This window comes from Myotis daubentonii, chromosome 3 (assembly GCF_963259705.1).
Source record: "Myotis daubentonii chromosome 3, mMyoDau2.1, whole genome shotgun sequence".
Lineage (NCBI taxonomy): Eukaryota > Metazoa > Chordata > Mammalia > Chiroptera > Vespertilionidae > Myotis > Myotis daubentonii.
Window position 1 is genome coordinate 147568422 of NC_081842.1, and position 20332 is coordinate 147588753.

Genomic DNA, 20332 nt, shown 5'->3' on the forward strand with positions numbered 1-20332 from the left:
TCTCCACCCTTCATCCTAAAATAAATCCAAAAGCTTCTATTGATTGTCTTTCTCTTCCCTTCACTGCAAGAAATTTTTTTATCACTCTCCTCACAATTTCTTTAACATTTCTTCTTTTCTGCTTATTCCCAATCCCTAGTCACCATCTCACCTTTACGTCATATACCTGCCTAACTAGTCTGAGTTCCTGGGAAATGTAACATAAACATCTTTACCCCAACCAATTCTTTAAATGCTATTTTATTTATATTTAACTTCACAAATAATACAAGAGTGATTGTTTTTTTTAAGAAAGTATACGTAAAGAGACATGTACTACTACTTGTAATACCTTAAATAAAAAAAAAAACCCACGTAAGCAAAATTTTAAAAAAAGTCTACGTAATGCAAACGTCTCTTTCGGCCACATCACAGGCTACATTAAAACCTTTAGAATTTGCCGAACCAGTGAAAGAATGGATGGAGGAGGGGAAGCGGGAACGCAGACCTCCGTCACTGCGAGTGTCACCGCCCCACAACGTGGGGCAAAAGGATGGTGCCCGGAGTGAACGCTAAACCCCGCGCCCTCCGGGATCCCAGGGAATCGCCGGAACTCGGCCGGGGGGAGGGAGGGGGTGGCGGCGGGGGGGGGGGGGCGGAGGTAGGGAAGAAGTTCTCGCGAGATCAGGAATTCTCGCGGGAAACCGCGAGCGAGGCCCTTCTCTGACGCACTTCCGTGTCTCCGGAACCGAGACGGGCCAGGTGGTTGCCAGCCGGTGAGATGGTGGTCACCAGGTCGGCGCGGCCTCGGGCCGACATCCAAGCTACGTCGCCTGAAAGCTCCAGGCAGAAGGTAGGGAATAGCGAGGCTCCTCTTTTCTGCTCGCCGCTTCGCAGAGTGGCGCCCGGGGAGGGGCGGGGGGCGGCGGCCCTGATGCTGGAGCGTCGGGACGAGCCTGCCGCGCGGGGCTGCGTCCTGGCCGCCGCCGAGCCTGTCACTTCCTCTGCTGTCTTTAAGGCGGTCCTTAGTGTGGAACCGAGAGGTTAGTTAACTTGTTTGGGGTAGTTCAGCCCAAACCTTTTAACTTTACTGTTAACACCGTACTAAGGATTTGTTTTGGCCACCAAGCGTGAGCTGATTGAGCGGGTGTGGAGTGAAGGGCGCCTTTTCTCATGGGGAGGCTGGCGGAGACCCCACAGCACCTCCTTTTGGCGTGGGGAGGTCGGCAGTGATGCCGCCTGGCGGCTCTCGGTGGCGCTAGTTGTCGCTCCCTCTGATTCTGGGAGGAAGGAAAACGAACGTTAATTCTCTTACGTAGGTAAAGGTAAGGGCAGCGACCAGTTCTATTGGTGTGTGTTCCTAAACCTATCTTTGCTCGGAGTTAATAGTCTCCTTATTCCCTCTCCCCCATATGTTTCGGAATATAGGTCCGCCTAGAATATTTGACATTGTTAGATGTAGAAATATTTTCTTTTCAGTTATTATTATCATTATTACTTTGCTCTCTAAAGACAGAGTCAAGGACTTGGATGAGGCGAATGAAGCAGGGCCCTGCAAATGCAGGGACAGATACAGTATATAAGTTTTTAAAATAATGGATGGTGGTGTTGGGTTTTGTGTTCATCTAGTTTACTGAGTTTTTTTTTAGTGCTGTCTTAAAATTTGCTCCTGAGGGTAGTGCCTCACTCACCTTGCCCATGTCCTAGCCCTTCCTAAATTAACAGTGTGCATTCTCTGGCTTACAGAATTCTGCTGAAAGAATTCAAGCGAATCCAAAAGGCAGGAAGGAATCTCCATCTGATGACTCAAGAACTGCTGGATCACAGGGCAATAGGAAACAAAGTCCAATCCCTAAAACTCCTAAAACTGGGACAAGAAAGAGCAGAACTAGAGCCTCATTATCAGAAATGAACAAACCAGCTACTGATGGAGAGACCTCTGAAGCAGATTCAAATTGTTGTTCTGTATCTGAGCCCCAGGATTCCATTTTAAGAATAACTAGGAGAAGGCAAATCTTAGTTCCATGCACCCCAGTGTCCAGTGTTAGGAAAAGGCTGAAAATAACTTCAATAAGTGAGTCTCATACTGAAGAAGAAGTCTCTGAAGCAGAATCGCATGTTTCAGGTATTTCTAGAATTGTGCCTTCTACAAGAACCAGAAGTAAGGCTAAATCCCTAACAGATCCAAGCCAAGAATTACATTCGGAAGCTATTTCTGATGCTGAATCATCATGCTCAGAAATTTCTACATTTTCTGGAGTTGCAACTAGAACAACGAGGAGTATGCAGAGGAAATTACAGGCAGAAACAGAGAAGAAAGATAAAATTATACCTGGAAATGAAAAGCAAATGATAAACTCATCTATGAATTCAGATACTAGACAAACTTCTTGTTTACAAGCCAGATCTCTTTCTCAGATAAATAAGCCAAATATCTCTAATGAAATCTGTAATGATTTTGATAATGATTCCTTCCATGGAAAGTCTAGAAAAAAACCAACAGTGCAAAAATGCCAACGTCTTAATAAAAAAAAGGAAAAACAGGCTAATGTTGCACCTCTCAAAGAAATAACAAAGCGGAATTGTAAGAGTTTAGATGAAGAAGCTGAAGGAATGATAGATAAGGAGAAAGAAATTAATGAGAAAAATTCTGAGTTGAAGAGTTTTCCTGAACTTCAGAACAGTGGCCTTCAGCAGTTAATTTCTGAGAGGCATTCAACCCCCCAAAATAACAAAACTACATCAAAGCCCTCAAGTCTGAACTCTGAGGCTATAATGAAATCATTAGCTCAAACATTTGCAGTTGTGGAAATAGACAGATGGACTGAAGAGAGAAAGAGCACCATAAAAAGAAATGACTTCACATCTAGTGATGGTGGTGGTAGTGATGAAGAAGAGTGCACAATTATAGCTGATAGTGAAGACATGAATGAAGAAAGAGATGTAGATTTTGAGTGTGATACCAAACTGTACAAGTCTGAGCTCAACACATCTCAGGATGATTCTGTTTTATTACTTCTCAGCAGTGATGAAAGCCAGCAGTCTGAAAACAGTGAGATTGAAGAGGACACTATGTGTTTTGTTGAAAATAGTGTTCAAAGGGGGTCATTACATGGAGATTCAGAAAATAAGTTATCTGACAATGCACTGTTTGTAATTGACACAACTCCTGGATTAAGTGCTGATAAAAATTTTTACTTGGATGAGGAAGACAAGGTAAGTGAGGTTGCCACTGAGGAAGAAAAAGAAGAGGAGGAGGATGAAAAAAGTGAAGAACCATCAGACCAAGATGAAAATGAAGATGAGTTTAGTGATGAAGACGACTTACTAAATAGCACAAAGTCTAAACTGTAAGTCTTGCCTTTATTTAAAATAAGTTTTTGATACATATTTCAAGTGGTTAATTTACCATTAAAATATTAAGAAGCCAGGGAATTGAGGAAATTATTGCCTCGAGTTCTATATGGAAGAGCTCTTTTATCCAGCATTTCCTTCATCTCTCTGGATGCCTATGTTAATCATATTTTTCCCAACAATGATAGCTAAAAGTGCTTCTTTTGGTGATATATTAAAAATCATCTGTTAGTATTTTCCTGCATGATTGTTAATAGCAATATAAAAGGGAAGAAAATAATTTATTTTTTACTATATGTTGATTGTAGAGAAGTTGAAAAATAAAAGCCATCTATCAACCACTGAAAGGCATTAATGTTTAGGGCTACTTCTTTAGTTTCTTTTTCTCTGCTTTAAATTTGTTTTTCCCAAGTACAGGCCCTGGTAGCAATGTATCCACAAAATACAGGCATCCTTATAAGGAATTACATATTAATGGATGCCTAGTGAAATCAGTCTGAGGATAGGCTCAGGCATTTTTATTTTTTAAAAGCCATGGTCCTCTGTAGTAGTATAATTACAATGTACAGTCAGGGTTGAGAATTTCAAGACACTGCAATAGAATGATTTCACTTTCCACTAAAGGTTGATTATCAAAACTTTTAGCTGCTCAGTTTATATGAATAATTAGGAAAGAAAGTGACTGTAAGTCCAAATATACTTGCTTATAAAAAGGACCTTTCATTACATTAATATAGTAGGACCCCCCAGGCCAACAGCAGAAGAGTCTAATTTGTTAGGTCTGGGGAAAGACATTTTTTTAAAAGTTCCTGTGGGAAATATGGATGCTCATCTGTTTAAAACTTCTTTGGTTTAGCGGCACTACCAAATGCCTTTGATTACCCAGAATATTCTAAGTTTGGATAACTTGGAAATTCAGAGTAGAATAACCTGTCTTTCTCATTGGTTTTATTTTTAATTTTTATCAGAGTTACTGTCTTCCTGTATTATCTCATTGATTCACTACCTATATATGAAGTTGAGCCAAATTGCCAGAGGCAACTCATCTTTTCTGTAATTCTTTTCTTTATAAAAATCCTGTTAAGAAATCAATCGTTATATTATATGGCCTTAACCCTCTTAAAGAAAATCTGAGGAATAAATTTGTATGTGCTACCAAAAAAACTTTTGCTTAATTCATTATTCATCCCTGAATTTTTTCCTTAATGTCTTTTACTAGATTATGTATTTGTTCAGTTTTTCAAAACTTCATTCTAAAGATAAGGATTTGTTTTGGTCGTTGACAGTAAAGGGGGAGAGAAGGGGAAAAAAGAAATTTTGAAACAGTCTCAGTTGTTTCCATTTTGATTTAATTACTTGATCTTTAAGTGATCATTTCTCTTTCAGTCTGAAGTTGACAAGCAGCACCATAGACCCTGGTCTGAGTATCAAGCAATTGGGTGGTTTATATATAAATTTTAATGCAGACAAACTACAATCAAACAAGAAAACCCTAACACAGATCAAGGAGAAAAAGAAAAATGAGGTAAGTTACATAGAACTAGCCAATTACTTCTAGAAATGATTAGTCCTTGATAAGAGGCCAATTTTCCTACAGTGAAATCATATCAAGCCTGCTGTGCTCCTTTTTTCCTTCTTTCCAGAATAATCGTCACTCTTTTTTATGAAGTCCTAGCTGCAAAGGATGACTCTCTTGCACCCACCAGTTATGATCCCGGGGGGTTGTATTTTCTTCTCTTTTCTTGCTGTACTTTTAGTTCTTAACTGTTCTGGACTGTGATGAGAATCTGAAGGCTGTGAGTGCCTGCCTCCCTCACTAGGAAAAGACTTAAAATTGTACATTTAATTTCAGAAGAAAATTATAGGGTAGGTAATCTCATCCAAATCCTCAGCTTTAGCTGTCCCCTTGCATAGCTTCACATTTGTATTTTCTAGCCTTGTGCATCTTCAGGTCTTTCTTCAAGACTTTAAATCCAGGTGCCTGTAGTCTGTTCTTTATATGTGCTCAGGCACTTGACCTCACTAATTGCCCTACTTCTCTATTCTCTGCCTGAACCAGCTCCTTCTTTTGTATTCTCTATCATGGTTAATGATGCCAAAATCTTTCCATTTTGCAATCAAAAAGCCTAGGCTACAAGGCTTCTTACATACTTTCTACTCTGTTTCCTCCTTTCACCCCACTGTCACTGGCTCATGCAGGCCTTTAGACTACCGCAATAGCCTTCTTACTCATTGTTCTTCAAGCTATTCTCCATACTCTTGCTAGATTTCCTAAAAACATAAATCTGAGCATTATACTCTGTTGAAGTCTTTCAGTGGTTCCTCAGAGCTTTTAATGTGCCTTTATTCCTCCAACTCTATTCACTTGCTGCATTCTTGCCATTGAAGACTGCTAGTTATCTAATATACCTTGATCTTTCCCAGGCTAATACAGAGATAGATCACTGTCTTTGAGAAACATTCTTTGATCCTAGTGCTCCCCCTAACCTCCTTTGTGCTTCTGCAACATCCAGTATCGATCGGATCCATTATTAATCATTATTGTATTATTTTAATCGTTATATGATTGTTATTTTATTGTCTTTTATATTTATATTCCTAAAACAGGATTTCTCAACCTCAGCAATATTTGCATTTTGGAATGGATAATTCCTTGCTGTGGGAGAGTGTCTGCGCATTATAGGATGTTTAGCAGCAGACTTGGCCTCTATCCACTAGATGCGAATAGCATCCACACCCCACACCATATGCACACATTCACAAACACCAAAAATGTCGTCAGACATCGCCAATTGCTCCCAATGGATAACCACTGTCTTAAACCCTAGTATGGTACTTGACACACAACAACTTCTTAATAATTTGTTAAATGGCTTGCTTTCTTTTCTGAGTGATAGGAATGTCTAGATTGCTACTGTGCTACCCAGAAACTTCTAAGCCTAAACCTGAATTGGGTATGTCTGAATTGATAATTGATAATGTTAAATGCTATTGACCAAATTAATATATTCATATTTCCTATGAACTAATTTGAGGACAAAGGAGTAGTCTTTTTTAGTTCTTGCACTGGGGGAAATTACTAATTACCCTAAGGCTTCTTTTAGTCACATAAATGGTATTTATTATAATATTTAATCATCCTAGGCAAAAAGACAAAAAATGCAGAAGTAATTTAGGAAAGATTAACAGATTTGACTGACTACACAAAATTTTAAAACTTAAGCAGTTAAAAACACCTTAAAGACAAGTAAAGGACTACATTCATATCACTAAGATACAAAGTACATTTCTACAAATTAATAACACAATCCTAATTTAAAATGAAAAAAAAAACCCACAAACAAAACAAAAACAAAAAACTACAGGCATTCCCACAGAAGAGGACTTGATGTGTAAAGATGATCAACAGCAAATGAAAATAGCCAAGAGACACCACCGACAACATACAAGAAGATAGTACTCAGTGTTGGTGACAAAATAAAGATAAGGGCCCTGATTAACCGTTGGTAGGAGTTTATACTATTTGAATGCAAGCAATTTAGCATGACCTGTAAAATTTTTAAATAACACATTTTGGAATTTGTTTTACAAAAGTAATCACAAGTGTGCAAAGGTGGTGTTTATAATGATTAATGGAAAAATGTTTAATAGAAACAGTTCTTCTTCCTCTTCTTAAAGGATACCTTTCAGCATTTCATATAATACTGGTTTGGTGGTGATGAACTCCTTTAGCTTTTCCTTATCTGTGAAGCTCTTTATCTGACCTTCAATTCTGAATGATAGCTTTGCTGGGTAAAGTAATCTTGGTTGTAGGTTCTTGGCATTCATCACTTTGAATATTTCTTGCCACTCCCTTCTGGCCTGCAAAGTTTCTGTTGAGAAATCAGCTGACAGTCGTATGGGTATTCCCTTGTAGGTAACTGAGTTTCTTTCTCTTGCTGCTTTTAAGATTCTCTCTTTGTCTTTTGCTCTTGGCATTTTAATTATGATGTGTGTTGGTGTGGTCCTCTTTGGATTCCTTTTGTTTGGGGTTCTCTGTGCTTCCTGGACTTGTAAGTCTATTTCTTTCACCAGGTAGGGGAAGTTTTCTGTCATTATTTCTTCAAATAGGTTTTCAATATCTTGCTCGCTCTCATCTTCTGGCACCCCTATAATTCTGGTGTTGGTACGCTTGAAGCTGTCCCGGAGGCTCATTACACTATCTTCGTATTTTCGGATTCTTTTTTCATTTTGCTTTTCCGGTTGGGTGTTTTTTGCTTCTTCGTATTTCAAATCTTTGACTTGATTCTTGCGCTCCTCTGGTCTGCTGTTGGGAGTCTGTATAATATTCTTTATTTTAGTCAGTGTATGCTTAATATCTAATTGGTCCTTGATCACAACATCGAGGGTCTCACTAGATTTCTTGAGGATCTCACTACATTTATCGGCGGTCTCACCAGTCTTTTCGAGGGTCTTACTAAATTTATCGGCGGCTTCTAGACAGTTCTTGAAAGACCTTAAAAGTGTGGTTTTGAACTCTATATCCAGCAGTTTGCTTTCCTCCATTTCTGTCATTTGTGTCTTGTTTCTTTGTCTCCGCATTTTTTATGCTTTCTTGGTGCACCCCCTAGTGGTCTTTGTGCACAGTCTTGTAGTTAAGCCTTGATTGTTGTAGGTAACACTGGCGGGGGATTTGACCTCCAGGCCAACTGGCTGTGAGAATCTAGTCTTCAGTCTTGAGAGATGTTTCCATAATAAGGTAAAAAATGATGAAAAAGTAATATGACATTTTGAAGTTTTAAAACAAATTTAATATTTTTATAGATTATGCAGAAAGCCATCATTACTCCTGATTTTGAAAAAAACTACTGTGTCCCACCTTATCGTGAATCAAAACATCAGCTTCAAAAACAACGCAGAGTAAGTACAGTGGCTCATTATTTAGAATGTTTAGGTATATTCAGCTCATATATGACACTAGAGGCCCGGTGCATGAAAATTCATGCACTGGAGGCGGGGGGTCCCTCAGCCCGGCCTGACCCCTCTCACAGTCCAGGAGTCCTCAAGGGCGGGAGGCGACCTGGCGATCAGGGGAAGGCAACGCCCCATCACACCCCAAGCATCGGTCGGCCCTGGTTACCTGAGGACTGGGCGGCTGGACAGCTGACATCCAAGGCTTACCTGTACCTCGGGCTGGCCGTGGGCGTCTGGGGGGCTCAGGGGACTGGGGGTCTTTTGGAGGCAGGCATGTGGAGCGGCTGGGCCCACCTGGGGGCGGGCCTGACCTTGCTGCGCGCCTGCTGCCCCAGTGGGGCTGAGGGGACTGGGTGCCGCCATCTTGTGGCTGTGGGCGCTGCCATCTTTGAGGGTGTGGCAGTTAATTAGCATATTCCCTCATTATTGGCTGTGGGCGCCACCATCTTTGAGGGCAGAGCAGTCAATTAGCATATTCCCTCTATATTAGATAGGATGGTTATACAACTAAAAATTTTTTTGGGGGGGGGGGGAAGAAAATTGTTACAGATACCTAAGGGCTTATAAAATGTGGTTCCATAAACATATTTTATATGGATTTTCACAAAGTGAAAGTGCACTGAGTGGTGCACATAGATATAACTTTTTTCCTTAAAAACAGTGACAATTACCATATAAGATCACTATCTATTCCTCTTGGCTTATGGGTACCATTCACTAAAGGCCAAGAATTATTTGTCTGTTGCAGGCTATTGTAGGGAACTTAATGTAGCCAGCTAAAAATCTAGTTTATTTAGTCTACCAAATGAACTGGTTTCTTTAGTAAAATACGGAGCAGGGCGTTGCTTCTATCTGACATTTCAACTGATAAGCATAAAGAAGTTATCAAGAGAGTTTGGAGGAAATTTAAGGAAGGTGCTCCAATAATGTCACTAATATGAAACACCTAGGCACATGGTAGATACTAGATAATATTGGTTGTATGAATGGAACAAAAAATTAAGCAAATCACTTGCTAGGAGTTTTTAAAAGAATAATTTTTTTAATATGTTTTTTTTAATTGATTTTAGAGATATATATATATATATATATCAGTCAATTGCCTCACATATGCACCCTGACCAGGACTGGACCTAAAACCTGGGTATGTGCCCTGACCAGGAATTGAATTGGCAACCTTTTGGTGCATGGGATGAGATGCTTAGCCAACTTAGCCACACTGGCCGGGCTAATTTGTTATTTTTATTTTTTTAATATATTTTTATTGATTTCAGAGAGGAAGGGAGAGAGAGAGAGAGAGAGAGAGAGAGAAACATCAATGATGAGAGAGAATCATTGATTGGCTACCTCCTGCATGCCCCCCACTGGGAATCAAGCCCGAAACCCTGGCATGTGCCCTGACCGGGAATTGGAACTGTGACCTCCTGGTTCATAGTTCAACTCTCAACCACTGAGTCACACTGGCCAGGTTATTTTTATTTTTTAAGAAGTAATACAAATTTCTGGACTGTTGGAGTGAGTGACTTTGAGATACCTGAGTGGCTGAATAAAAGGGTTAATGTTTACATATAAACTTCAGAAGCAAAAATATTTTTATACATTATCTCTTATGTAGACTATTTTAGACAATAGAAATTAAAGCTGTGGGTTTTTCTCCCAGTAAGTCAGCAAAATTAAATTTAAAGGAGCCCTCATTTTTGACATCAGTAATGCTTTACCTAATTTACCTGAGAGATTACTTTTTGTGGTTTCATTCCTTTTATGCAAGATAAATCTGGAGACTAATACATTCTGTAAAGTAACACCTTATTTGTTTTAATTAATGAAATTTTCTGTATGTACATTTGGGGGGAAATAAGGTATAGTTTATACACTTTATTAAAGTTAGAATGTTGTTTATTTTTGAAATCTGAATTTCAGAAAGAGCGACAAAAAACAGCAGGCGATGGCTGGTTTGGTATGAAAGCTCCAGAATTAACAGATGAACTAAAAAATGATCTCAAAGCACTGAAGATGAGAGCTGGCATGGACCCAAAAAGGTTTTATAAGAAAAACGATAGGGATGGCTTCCCTAAGTACTTCCAGGTATGAAGCAAACAAAATAACGGTGGTGACGTTCTGTGGATTTTAGCTTTGAAAGCATTAAAGTGTGACCTTTCTGTTCACTCTTAAGATAGATGAATATTTGCAATGCACATCTGCTCAGGCCATATAATAATGGTCAGAACCCAATTCAGACAGCCAGCAGCTTGTAATGGCTTTCCATAGAGAGAAACAGTGTTGCAGATGGTAACTAGGTTCCTATATCAGCTCTCTAAAAGTTGTGGAACCTAAAGGTGGGTGTTCCATCCATGAATACTACTAGCCTATGAGCAAGAATTCTTACAGAATGGAGGGGGAAGGAGGGAATCATTTGTACCAACTCTTCTTTTCAAGGTAGAGGGATATCCCCAGGCAAATAGAAGATAAGTTAAAAATTGGTTTTCAAAGTATTTTCAGATGAAAGTCCAATGGAGTCATCCTCTGGAGCTCTCAAATTCATTTTGTTCTTGGCTACCTTTCATGTCACTCATCTGGATTATTAATTAGAATAGTCTGCCCTCCCTTCTAGTACATCCTCCATATTGTAGCCAGTTATTCTAAAAAAGGGGCAATCTGTTCAGTGATAGCACAGATATCACTTAATGATACCTTCAGTGATTCTTTGTGACCTTGATAGGGCCCTTCACAATCTGCACCCAAACCAGTTCACCAGTCCTCACTTTGTCACATAGCCCTCTTATGCGCGAACACACACAACTACTCAGTCTTCTTGGAATATGCAGACGGTTTTGGCATTTGACTTTGCCTGTGCTTGACTCTGCCATGTTTGCTGGTGAAATTTTACCCATATAAATCCAAGCTAAAATGTCATCCTTTGTGAAACCTTTATCTCTCTCAGACACAATTGGTCACTCAGTTTTTAGAGCATTGTAATCTTTTGTTCAGCATAATACTGTGTTATGCTTTAATTTTGTAGTTACCTGTCCGTGAATCTTCCTTCTAAGACTGGGCTACTCACTGCCAGGGACCATATGATCTTTATCTTTGTTTCCCTATACCTAGGACAGTGCCTGGCACATAGTAGACACTCGGTAAAATTTACTTGTTTGAATCTATGAACTAATGCAGAATGGTCAATAAGAAGGTTCTAAGCTGGCAGCATTTATGATAATCTAGGACAGTGGTTCTCAACCTTCCTAATGCCGCAACCCTTTAATAAAGTTCCTCATGTTGTGGTGACCCCCAATTTCATTGTTACAAATTGAACATAATTAAAGCATAGTGATTAATCACAAAAACAATATGTAATTATATATGTGTTTTCCGATGGCCTTAGGCGACCCTTGTGAAAGGGTCGTTTGACCCCCAAAGGGGTCGCGACCCACAGGTTGAGAACCGCTGATCTAGGAGATCAAATAGGTGGGAAGTAGAATTTCTGTGTTTGATTTCATTAATTTGGGAAGCTAAAACAAAAGTTTGTATTACCTGTCCCACTTTTTTTCTCTAATTACGCTGTTCATCAAGAATTTACTGTACTGTCTAGCACTAAATCATATAAGGAATTTTGGGTTTATTATAAACTAATGAAGAAATGTCATTAGGACCTAATGGAGATTGAATAGGTGATTTACTTTTGCTCTTAAAAATTAACTTTAATGTTGGTGTAATGTATGCTTACGTTTTTCATTTCTATAAATACATTTTGTAAGAGCTACTCTGAAATAAGAAAGCAACGTTGCATTCAGGTGTCACATGACTTATTTTATCAATTGCTCATAGATTGGAACCATTGTTGACAATCCAGCTGACTTCTACCATTCACGAATTCCCAAGAAACAAAGGAAGAAAACTATTGTGGAAGAATTGCTGGCTGATTCTGAGTTTAGAAGGTAAAGGAATTTATGTTTCGCTTTATAATATGTATGCTTTCCTTTACAATATGCATAAACTTAAAATTTCAGATATTTTTAAATGCTTTATTTTAGCATGCCTTCTCAACAGTAGCACTACTTAACATTTTGGATGGGATAATTCTTTTTTTTTTTTTTTTAAATATATTTTTTATTGATTTTTCACAGAGAGGAAGGGAGAGAGATAGAGAGAGTTAGAAACATCGATGAGAGAGAAACATCGATCAGCTGCCTCTTGCACATCCCCCACCGGGAATGTGCCCGCAACCCAGGCACATGCCCCTGACCGGAATCGAACCTGGGACCTCTCAGTCCGCAGGCTGACGCTCTATCCACTGAGCCAAACCGGTTTCGGCTGGATGGGATAATTCTTTATTAGGAGGGACTTTCATGTGCATTGTAGGATGTTTATCAGCCTCGTTGGCCTCTTCCCACTATATGCCAGTAGCAATACCCCATTCATAACAATAAAAATGTCGTCAGGCATTTCCAAGTGTCCCCTGCAAGGCATAAGCATTCCCAGTTTAGAACTGCTTAGGGAGAAGATAAAAATATTAGACTGACTAGAGATGAATGAGCCTGCTAAGAAGACTAGGAAAGAATAGCCAAGGGGGCATTAAGAAAACCAGGAGGACACAATGACATAGAAGTCAAGGAAAGAGAATGTTTTAAGCAAGTATAAGCCAGAGGAAGTGATTAACAGAAATGCTGCTGAATAAGAACTAAAAACTTCCTTTGGATTTAGTTACAGTAACTGGCAGGGGCTTTAGGGGAGTGATAGGGAAGAAAACTGGAGAGTGAGTTGAAAGTGAAGAAATGGCATAGTCGTTGTGGCTTAATGGTTGAGTGTTGAACAAAAGGTCACTGTTCGATTTCGGGTCAGGGCACATGCCCGGTTTTTAGGCTTGATCCCCAGTAAGTGGCGTGCAGGAGGCAGCTGATCAATGATTCTTTCTCATCGATGTTTCTATCTCTCTCTCCCTCTCCCTTCCTCTCTGAAATAAATAAGAAAATATATTTTTCTTTAATAAAAAGACATTTAAGACATCTCAACAATTTAAAAAAAGAAAATGAAGAAATGGACACAACTCTTTGAAGTTCTGTTGTGAAGAAGAAGAGAGAGGCAGGGCTAGTAGATGTGGACTTAAGAGGATTTTTTTTTAAAATATATATTTTATTGATTTTTTACAGAGAGGAAGGGAGAGGGATAGAGGGTTAGAAACATCGATGAGCGAGAAACATTAATCAGCTGCCTCCTGCACGCCCCCTACTGGGGATGTGCCCGCAGCCAAGGTACATGCCCTTGACCGGAATCGAACCTGGGACCCTTGAGTCCGCAGGCTGATGCTCTATCCACTGAGCCAAATCGGTTAGGGCAAGAGGATTTTTTAAAGATGGGAACAATTTGAATATGTTTAAAGCTCCTTGAAGCAGCTATGTATATATTATAGGAGATTTAAAAGCATATCTGCTAAAGTCCCAGATTGGTTTAATAGCAAAAGTGAAAATATTTATCAAGGGTTCTAAATATAATATAGATTGTGGGTATGGAAAATATTATGGAAGCTATTTAATGAGTCTGGGTAATGGTAAAAATTTGGAAATAAGCACTATCAACATTGCTGTGATTTCTGAGATTGCCATCATCAAGATTACAAAATACAGTTCAATTTTATCCACAACATATGGGTAACACTTAGGTATTAGAACACTAAAGAATAATCTATATATATAAATAGCCAGGGTCCGTAATATCCAAAACGACCGAAGTCTCGACCAAACACCGAAGTCAGGCATGCTGGGTCGCCATGGCGACTCAGCACTGACTGCCGCACTGCGGGCACCTCAGCTGAGGCTACCCAGCAACTGACTGCCGAGGGGGCTGCGATCAGGCCCAGACAGAGGCTGGGAGAGAAAGGCAGGGTCTGATCACAGCCCTGTAGCAGTCAGTGCTGGGTCAGCGTGGAGGAAGTCACTCCTGCAGTCATTGCTGGGTCACCATGGAGACCCAGCACTGACTGCCGTGCTGCTGGCTCCTCAGCGACCCAGCACTGACTGCTGAGGGGGCTGTGATCAGGCCCAGACAGAGGCTGGGAGAGAAAAGCAGGGTCTGATCGCAGCCCCTGTAGCAGTCAGTGCTGGGTCGGTCTGGCGGTAATCCTGCAGTCAGTGAACATAGGGTCAATATCTCATTGAGAGGAGTTGAGAATATAAAGTACAGAGTAGAGCAATTACTTATATTATTTTACATAAAACTCTTTTCAGCTAAGATATTTTCCTTTATTTAAAATGTATCTTTATTGTTGGAAGTATTACAGATGTCCCTTTTAGTTTTTTTTTCTTCTCCCCATTGATCTCCACCCTGCACCCGCCCCTTCCAGGCCTTTGCCAGACTATTGTCTGTGTCCATGGGCTATTCCTATCTAATACATAAAAATCTAGAAAGATTTAGAGAAAATAAAATAAAAGATAAAACAGGTAAATATTGAACAGAAGAGCTGAAGTTGCTGCATGAATACTGGATACCGGCTTGAAGCCAAAACACAACACATGAGATAAAGTTAGTCATTGTAACATAACAAAAGGTTCCTTTCACTAAAGAGATAAGATAGTTCCCAATACTTAATACACATAACAGAACAGTGGGGGGGTTCAAAATGAGCCTCACCAAAATGTGTCTCAGTGGTATGTAGATTTTTGAGCTAAGGGCAATTTTAGCTTCAGGCTCTGGTGAAAATTCTGCCCCTCCCTTTACCTAAAAAAAATTGAATTAGAGGCCTTGCCCATAATAACACTTTATCATAATAAAAGGCTAATATGCAAATAGACCAAACAGCAGAAAGACTGGTCGCTATGACACGCACTGATCATCAGGGGGCAGATGCTCAGTGCAGGAGCTGTCCACTGGTGGTCAGTGTGCTCCCACAGGGGGAGTGCTGCTCAGCCAGAAGCCAGGCTCATGGCTGGCTAGCATAGCAGCGGTGGTGGGAGCCTCTCCCGCCTCTGCAACAGCACTAAGGATGTCCGACTGATGGCTTAGGAACATCCCCTGAGGGCTCCCAGACTACGAGAGGGTGCAGTCCAGGCTGAGGGTCTCCCCCCCCCCCCACCCAGTGCATGAATTTTGTGCACCGGGCCTCTAGTCTTGGAATAAATAAGTTGGGGCAGTAACCTAGAAATGTAGTAGAATGAAGTATGTAAAAGGGTACTATACTAATTAGACGGAGAGACCTTCTGGACAAAGCCATGGTGGCGGGGCCGAGGCAGAGGCAGAGGCAGTTAGGGGCGATCAGGGCAGTTGGGAGTGATTAGGCTGGCCGGGGGGGTGGGGGGGGGGGGGTTGGGGGCAAGCAGGGCAGCAGGGGGGGGCCAATTGGGGGTGAGTAGGCTGGCAGGGGGGGGCAGTTGGGGGTGAGCAGGTTGGCGGGGTGGAGGCAATCAGGCCAGTGGGGGGGCAATTTGGGGTGAGCAGGCCGGTGAGCGGGGGAGGGCAGTTGGGGACAAGAAGGCCAGCAAGGGGGGGCAGTTGGGGACGAGAAGGCCAGCAGGCAGAGTGGTTAGGGGTGATCAGGCAGGCAGGTGAGCGGTTAGGAGCCAGTGGTCCCGGATTGCAAGAGGCATGTCTCCCGGGGGGTCCCAGATTGGAGAGGGTGCAGGCTGGGCTGAAGGACACCCCCATCCCCCACCCCCGTGCACAAATTTCATGCACCGGGCCACTTGTGAAGTATAAAATTGCAAGTTAGAGGTTGTCATATCAGCTCATTGTTTACTATACCTCAGTCATTGAATACCATTTTCACAATGTTACACAATTATCTGTGTACTGCTTACTTTATTTTAAAAGGAAGGAGACTTTATATTGCTATTGTAAATGAGTTTATTAATGATATTTTTCTATATACATTAAGATAAAATACATTACTTAAAATGAATATAGTCTGTTTTATCACTGAAACTTACATGCCACAATGTGTGGAACACTGACGGAATTTTTTTTTTTAATTAAATCTTTATTGTTTAGATTATTACAGTTCTTCCTCTTTTTTCCCCCCACAGCTCCCCTCCACCCAGTTCCCACCCTACCCTATGCCCTTACCCCCCCCCCCCCCACTGTCCTCATCCATAGATGTATGATTTTTGTCCAGTCTCTTCCCGCACCCCCCACACCCTTTTCCCCCCTGGAAATAGTAGTCCACTCCCTTTCTATGCCCCTGATTCTATTATATTCACCAGTTTTTTCTGTTCATCAGATTATTGATTCACTTGATTTTTAGATTCACTTGTTGATAGATATGTATTTGTTGTTCATAATTGGTATCTTTACCTTTTTCTTCTTCCTCTTCTTAAAGGATACTTTTCAGCATTTCATATAATACTGGTTTGGTGGTGATGAACTCCTTTAGCTTTTTCTTATCAGTGAAGCTCTTTATCTGACCTTCAATTCTGAATGATAGCTTTGCTGGGTAAAGTAATCTAGGTTTTAGGTTCCTGCTATTCATCACTTTGAATGACGGAAGTTTTAATCCCCTCTACCCTGGCTCAAGAGGTTGTCTCTGACCACTTTGGGAAAGAGAACTTCACAGAATATATTTAATGCATCAGATGTTCATTAGTAGGAATGTTCTGGGACAGAAAAAAAATGTGCTTTTCTTTGTTATGTGGTTTTTTTGTTTTAATTCATTTTTTTCAAATTATTTTTATTGATTTGAGAGAGAGAGAGAGGAAGGTAGGGAGAGAGAGAGAGCAAAACATCAATTTGTTGTTCCACGTATCTATTCATTCAATAGTTGATTCCTGTATGTGCCCTGACCAGGGATCGAACCCACACCCTTGACTTATAATGATGCTTTAATCAACTAAGCTACCTGGCCAGGGCTGGCTTTGTTTTATTTTTAATCTAACCTTAGATTTGTTAGAAAGTCTGTGTAAGTTGTGTTTTGGGGCTAGAATGGGCTGTAAAGTTGTAAAGGCTTTAAATAGCTTCTGTTTTAGAGAGAATTGTAGCTAATCCTTGGGTTTAGTAATGTGATAACAGATTTATTTAACACAGTGAATGTGCTTTAGAACAAAGGAATTTTGTATGTTTAGAGAATTTAACTTTTCATAATTAACTGTGGACTGACAACTTCTAGCTACCACAGCATTATTTTTCTGCAATAAATTGTGCTTCTGTGTTTCCAAAGCCCAATGGGGAAATACAGTCTATAGTAGCAATTCTCTGGTCTGAGGATGCCTTTACACTCTGAAGAATTATTGAAGACCCAGAGAACTTGTGTTCTGTGGGTTACATTTATCAGTATTTACCATAATGGAAATTAGAATTTAGAAACTTTAAGAATATTTATCAATTCATTTTCAAGTTATAAACCCATTACACATTAACATATTTTCATGAACAAAACAAAAATAATGAAATTTAGATCTCTTATGTCTGGCTTAAAGACATTTGGAGCTTCATATCTGCTTCTGTGTCAGTCTGTTGTGATACAACACATTGTGTAGCCTCAGGAAAACTTCCCTGTACACTCATGCGATAGGCAACGATGTCTTAGTGTACTTGTAAAATAGTGTTTACCTAATGGATTCCTGGAAGGGTCTCATTCCCAGCCCATATTTTGAAAACCATTGGTCTTTGGTATATTTCTTAAGGTTCTAAGAAGTATATTTGTGAGTTTATAGGTAAGTGCAAATTTTTTGTTTTACTTAGTCCTTCTATTTTATTTACATTTTTATCCCACAAAAATATTTAAAGCATTTGATATTAGCTGGATGTAGTGCACGAGTTTCTAGTGACTGAAAGTTTTCAAAAACTTTCCTCTATAGTTGTCATTTTTTCTCACTAGCTTATAAGCTCCATGAGGGCAGGGACCTTGACCTCTGGTTCCCTCCTCTGTCCCCAACTCCTAGTATGGCTCCTTACACATGGTGGAACTTAGTACAAATGTGATGAATAGATGGTAAAAATGCACACACAAAATATTTGAGATTTAAAAGCAGGCTCTACCTCCCAAAAATGTTACATTGACTTCTAAAGTTTGATTTGTCATACTTTAGAACTTAAAAGTTTGGTTTTTATTTTTAGATATAACCGAAGGAAGTACTCAGAGATCATGGCTGAAAAAACAGCAAATGCAGCAGGAAAGAAGTTCCGAAAGAAGAAGAAATTTCGCAATTAAGATTCACCAAGCAAGCCACAGTATTTTACCTCGCCCCTTTATTTATTTACTAAAGATGTCTTTCAAAACTAACACCATCACAAAAAATTAACATAGACTGGCCCTATTTATTTATAGGGGTTTTTCTGTTTGGAAAAGTTGATTTGAGTGAGATTCGATCATGTGCCCCTTGGAGTAAAAATAGATGCATCTACAAAAGTCCCACCCATGCTTAGACCCATAGAGGGGGAAAAGGAAAAGAACCTTAACAAATTTAATGGACATTTTGTAAAGTTTTCAATGCTTGGTTATTAAAGAAAATTGAATTAAAAGATATTTAGAAAGTATAAAGTTTGTTAACATTCAAAAAACTTTAATGTGATCAAGGATATATGTAACAATATTGTAATTAACAATATTAATTAAAGATGTGGGGGTGGGGTATATATAGGGGAGAGATAGTAGACAGGAAATGCTCTTTTGTTGGCTGTAAATTTAGGTCCAAAAAATACAGAGATCTGGACTGAGATACACAGATCTACTTGTAGCCAGTATAAAAGTCATAGTTGAAACCAAAGGAAGGATACAAAAGGACTTAAAAAATAAGGAAGACTACCTAGAAAGATTGGGTTAAAGCTGATGAAAGAAGGACTTTCAAAATACCTTAAGATCTTGAATGATTTCTAAAATAGCCTGTCTTGTTTCAAAATGTTTTTAAGATAGCTTATTAAAAAATGCATACAACACAGCTAGTTTTTTAAGTGAGGAAATTACAGAAAGGAAATTGAGGATGGAAGAAATTAGATGAAGCCAGGGTGACAGAGATAATAAATATTAGCCATGAACTTTCTAGCATCTAACACAAAAATCAGTTCTGTGTCAGTGTTCTGCCATAAGATAAAAACAACTACTTTAAAGAAACATTATTCCTATTATTAAGGCCTGAGAAAACGTCCTTCCCATAATAATGTGAGAGGAGAGGCAATACTTGGCTATTGAGACCATAAACAGCAGAGTTTTAAGAAAATGGAAAGAGGTGGGGGGTAGGGAGGCTGTAAAGAAAATTTCAATAGAACCTTGAGTAAAGTTTTGGAATAAATTCATGGGATCCTACTCTTAGAAATAGCAAGTTAGAAGAAAACATGCTCATATGAAAAAGACATTTTAATACTATTTCAAGTCAGTTTCAAGCAATGGCAACTATTCAGAATAACTACCAATACCATTTTCAATTAGGGTTAAAACAGAAAAAAAGACTTTCTAGGTAATCAGTTCCTTAAGCATCTAATTAAAATGTAAAATTCATCTCCTCATTGTTACACAATTTAAAAGTAAAGAAATGTTTCCTATTTTAAAAGTAAAGAAGGAATGCTTCCACTTACTAATAGTTTCCAAGAAGCAGGGTCAATAGCATGACCTGTAATTAAATGTCATAAGCAGATCAGTGTTTTATCAAAGAAAAGAAATATCTTAAAATGAAACGTGAAATAAATTAGGTATGGGGAGTTTCTGAAATGGAAAAGGTTATTAATTAATACTCACTAAACACTAACTATAAGACAAAAACTATTTTAGCCTCAGGTGACAGGTGGTTCATAGTGCATGTTCGTTCCGATTATCACCGCATTACAAATTACCCCAAAAATCAGTGACTCAAAATAACCGTTGTTTTCATTGTATCTCTTGATTTGATGGGGCTTGGTTTGGTGCTTTTACATGCTATTGAATTAGTAGTATTCAGCTGGCAGCTAAGCAAATCTGGAAGGTTTGAAATGCTTCCCCAACATGTCTGGCACCTTGTAATGTTCTCTTAAAAGGATGATAATTGAAATTTTTCTTAAGTTTAAACAGTATAGCATAAAAATTGCTATAAAACCAAAACAAAACCCACACATTTTGTGTGTCACTGAAGGCTCTAGCAATGGTTAAATGGCCTCA

The 20332-nt window shown here is 39.4% G+C and overlaps 1 protein-coding gene across 1 annotated transcript; it reads left to right on the forward strand.

Annotated features, from left to right (window-relative positions):
* The first annotated feature begins 674 nt into the window (after positions 1–674).
* Positions 675–18726, forward strand: DNTTIP2 (deoxynucleotidyltransferase terminal interacting protein 2). The gene is made up of 7 exons (XM_059688791.1): positions 675–832; positions 1726–3329; positions 4720–4858; positions 8137–8232; positions 10207–10371; positions 12109–12218; positions 18322–18726. Exons 1-7 carry the CDS (start codon positions 761–763, stop codon positions 18413–18415), a joined length of 2280 nt encoding a protein of 759 aa, XP_059544774.1. The 5' UTR covers positions 675–760; the 3' UTR covers positions 18416–18726.
* The last annotated feature ends 1606 nt before the right edge of the window (positions 18727–20332 follow it).

Bases quoted from the DNA above. Each gene is read 5' to 3' on its own strand.
- DNTTIP2 (XM_059688791.1), top strand. From the start codon at position 761: ATGGTGGTCACCAGGTCGGCGCGGCCTCGGGCCGACATCCAAGCTACG. The intron at 10,372-12,108 runs GTATGAAGCAAA...AATTGCTCATAG, and splicing joins GCTTCCCTAAGTACTTCCAG to ATTGGAACCATTGTTGACAA. The intron at 12,219-18,321 runs GTAAAGGAATTT...TTTTATTTTTAG, and splicing joins GCTGATTCTGAGTTTAGAAG to ATATAACCGAAGGAAGTACT.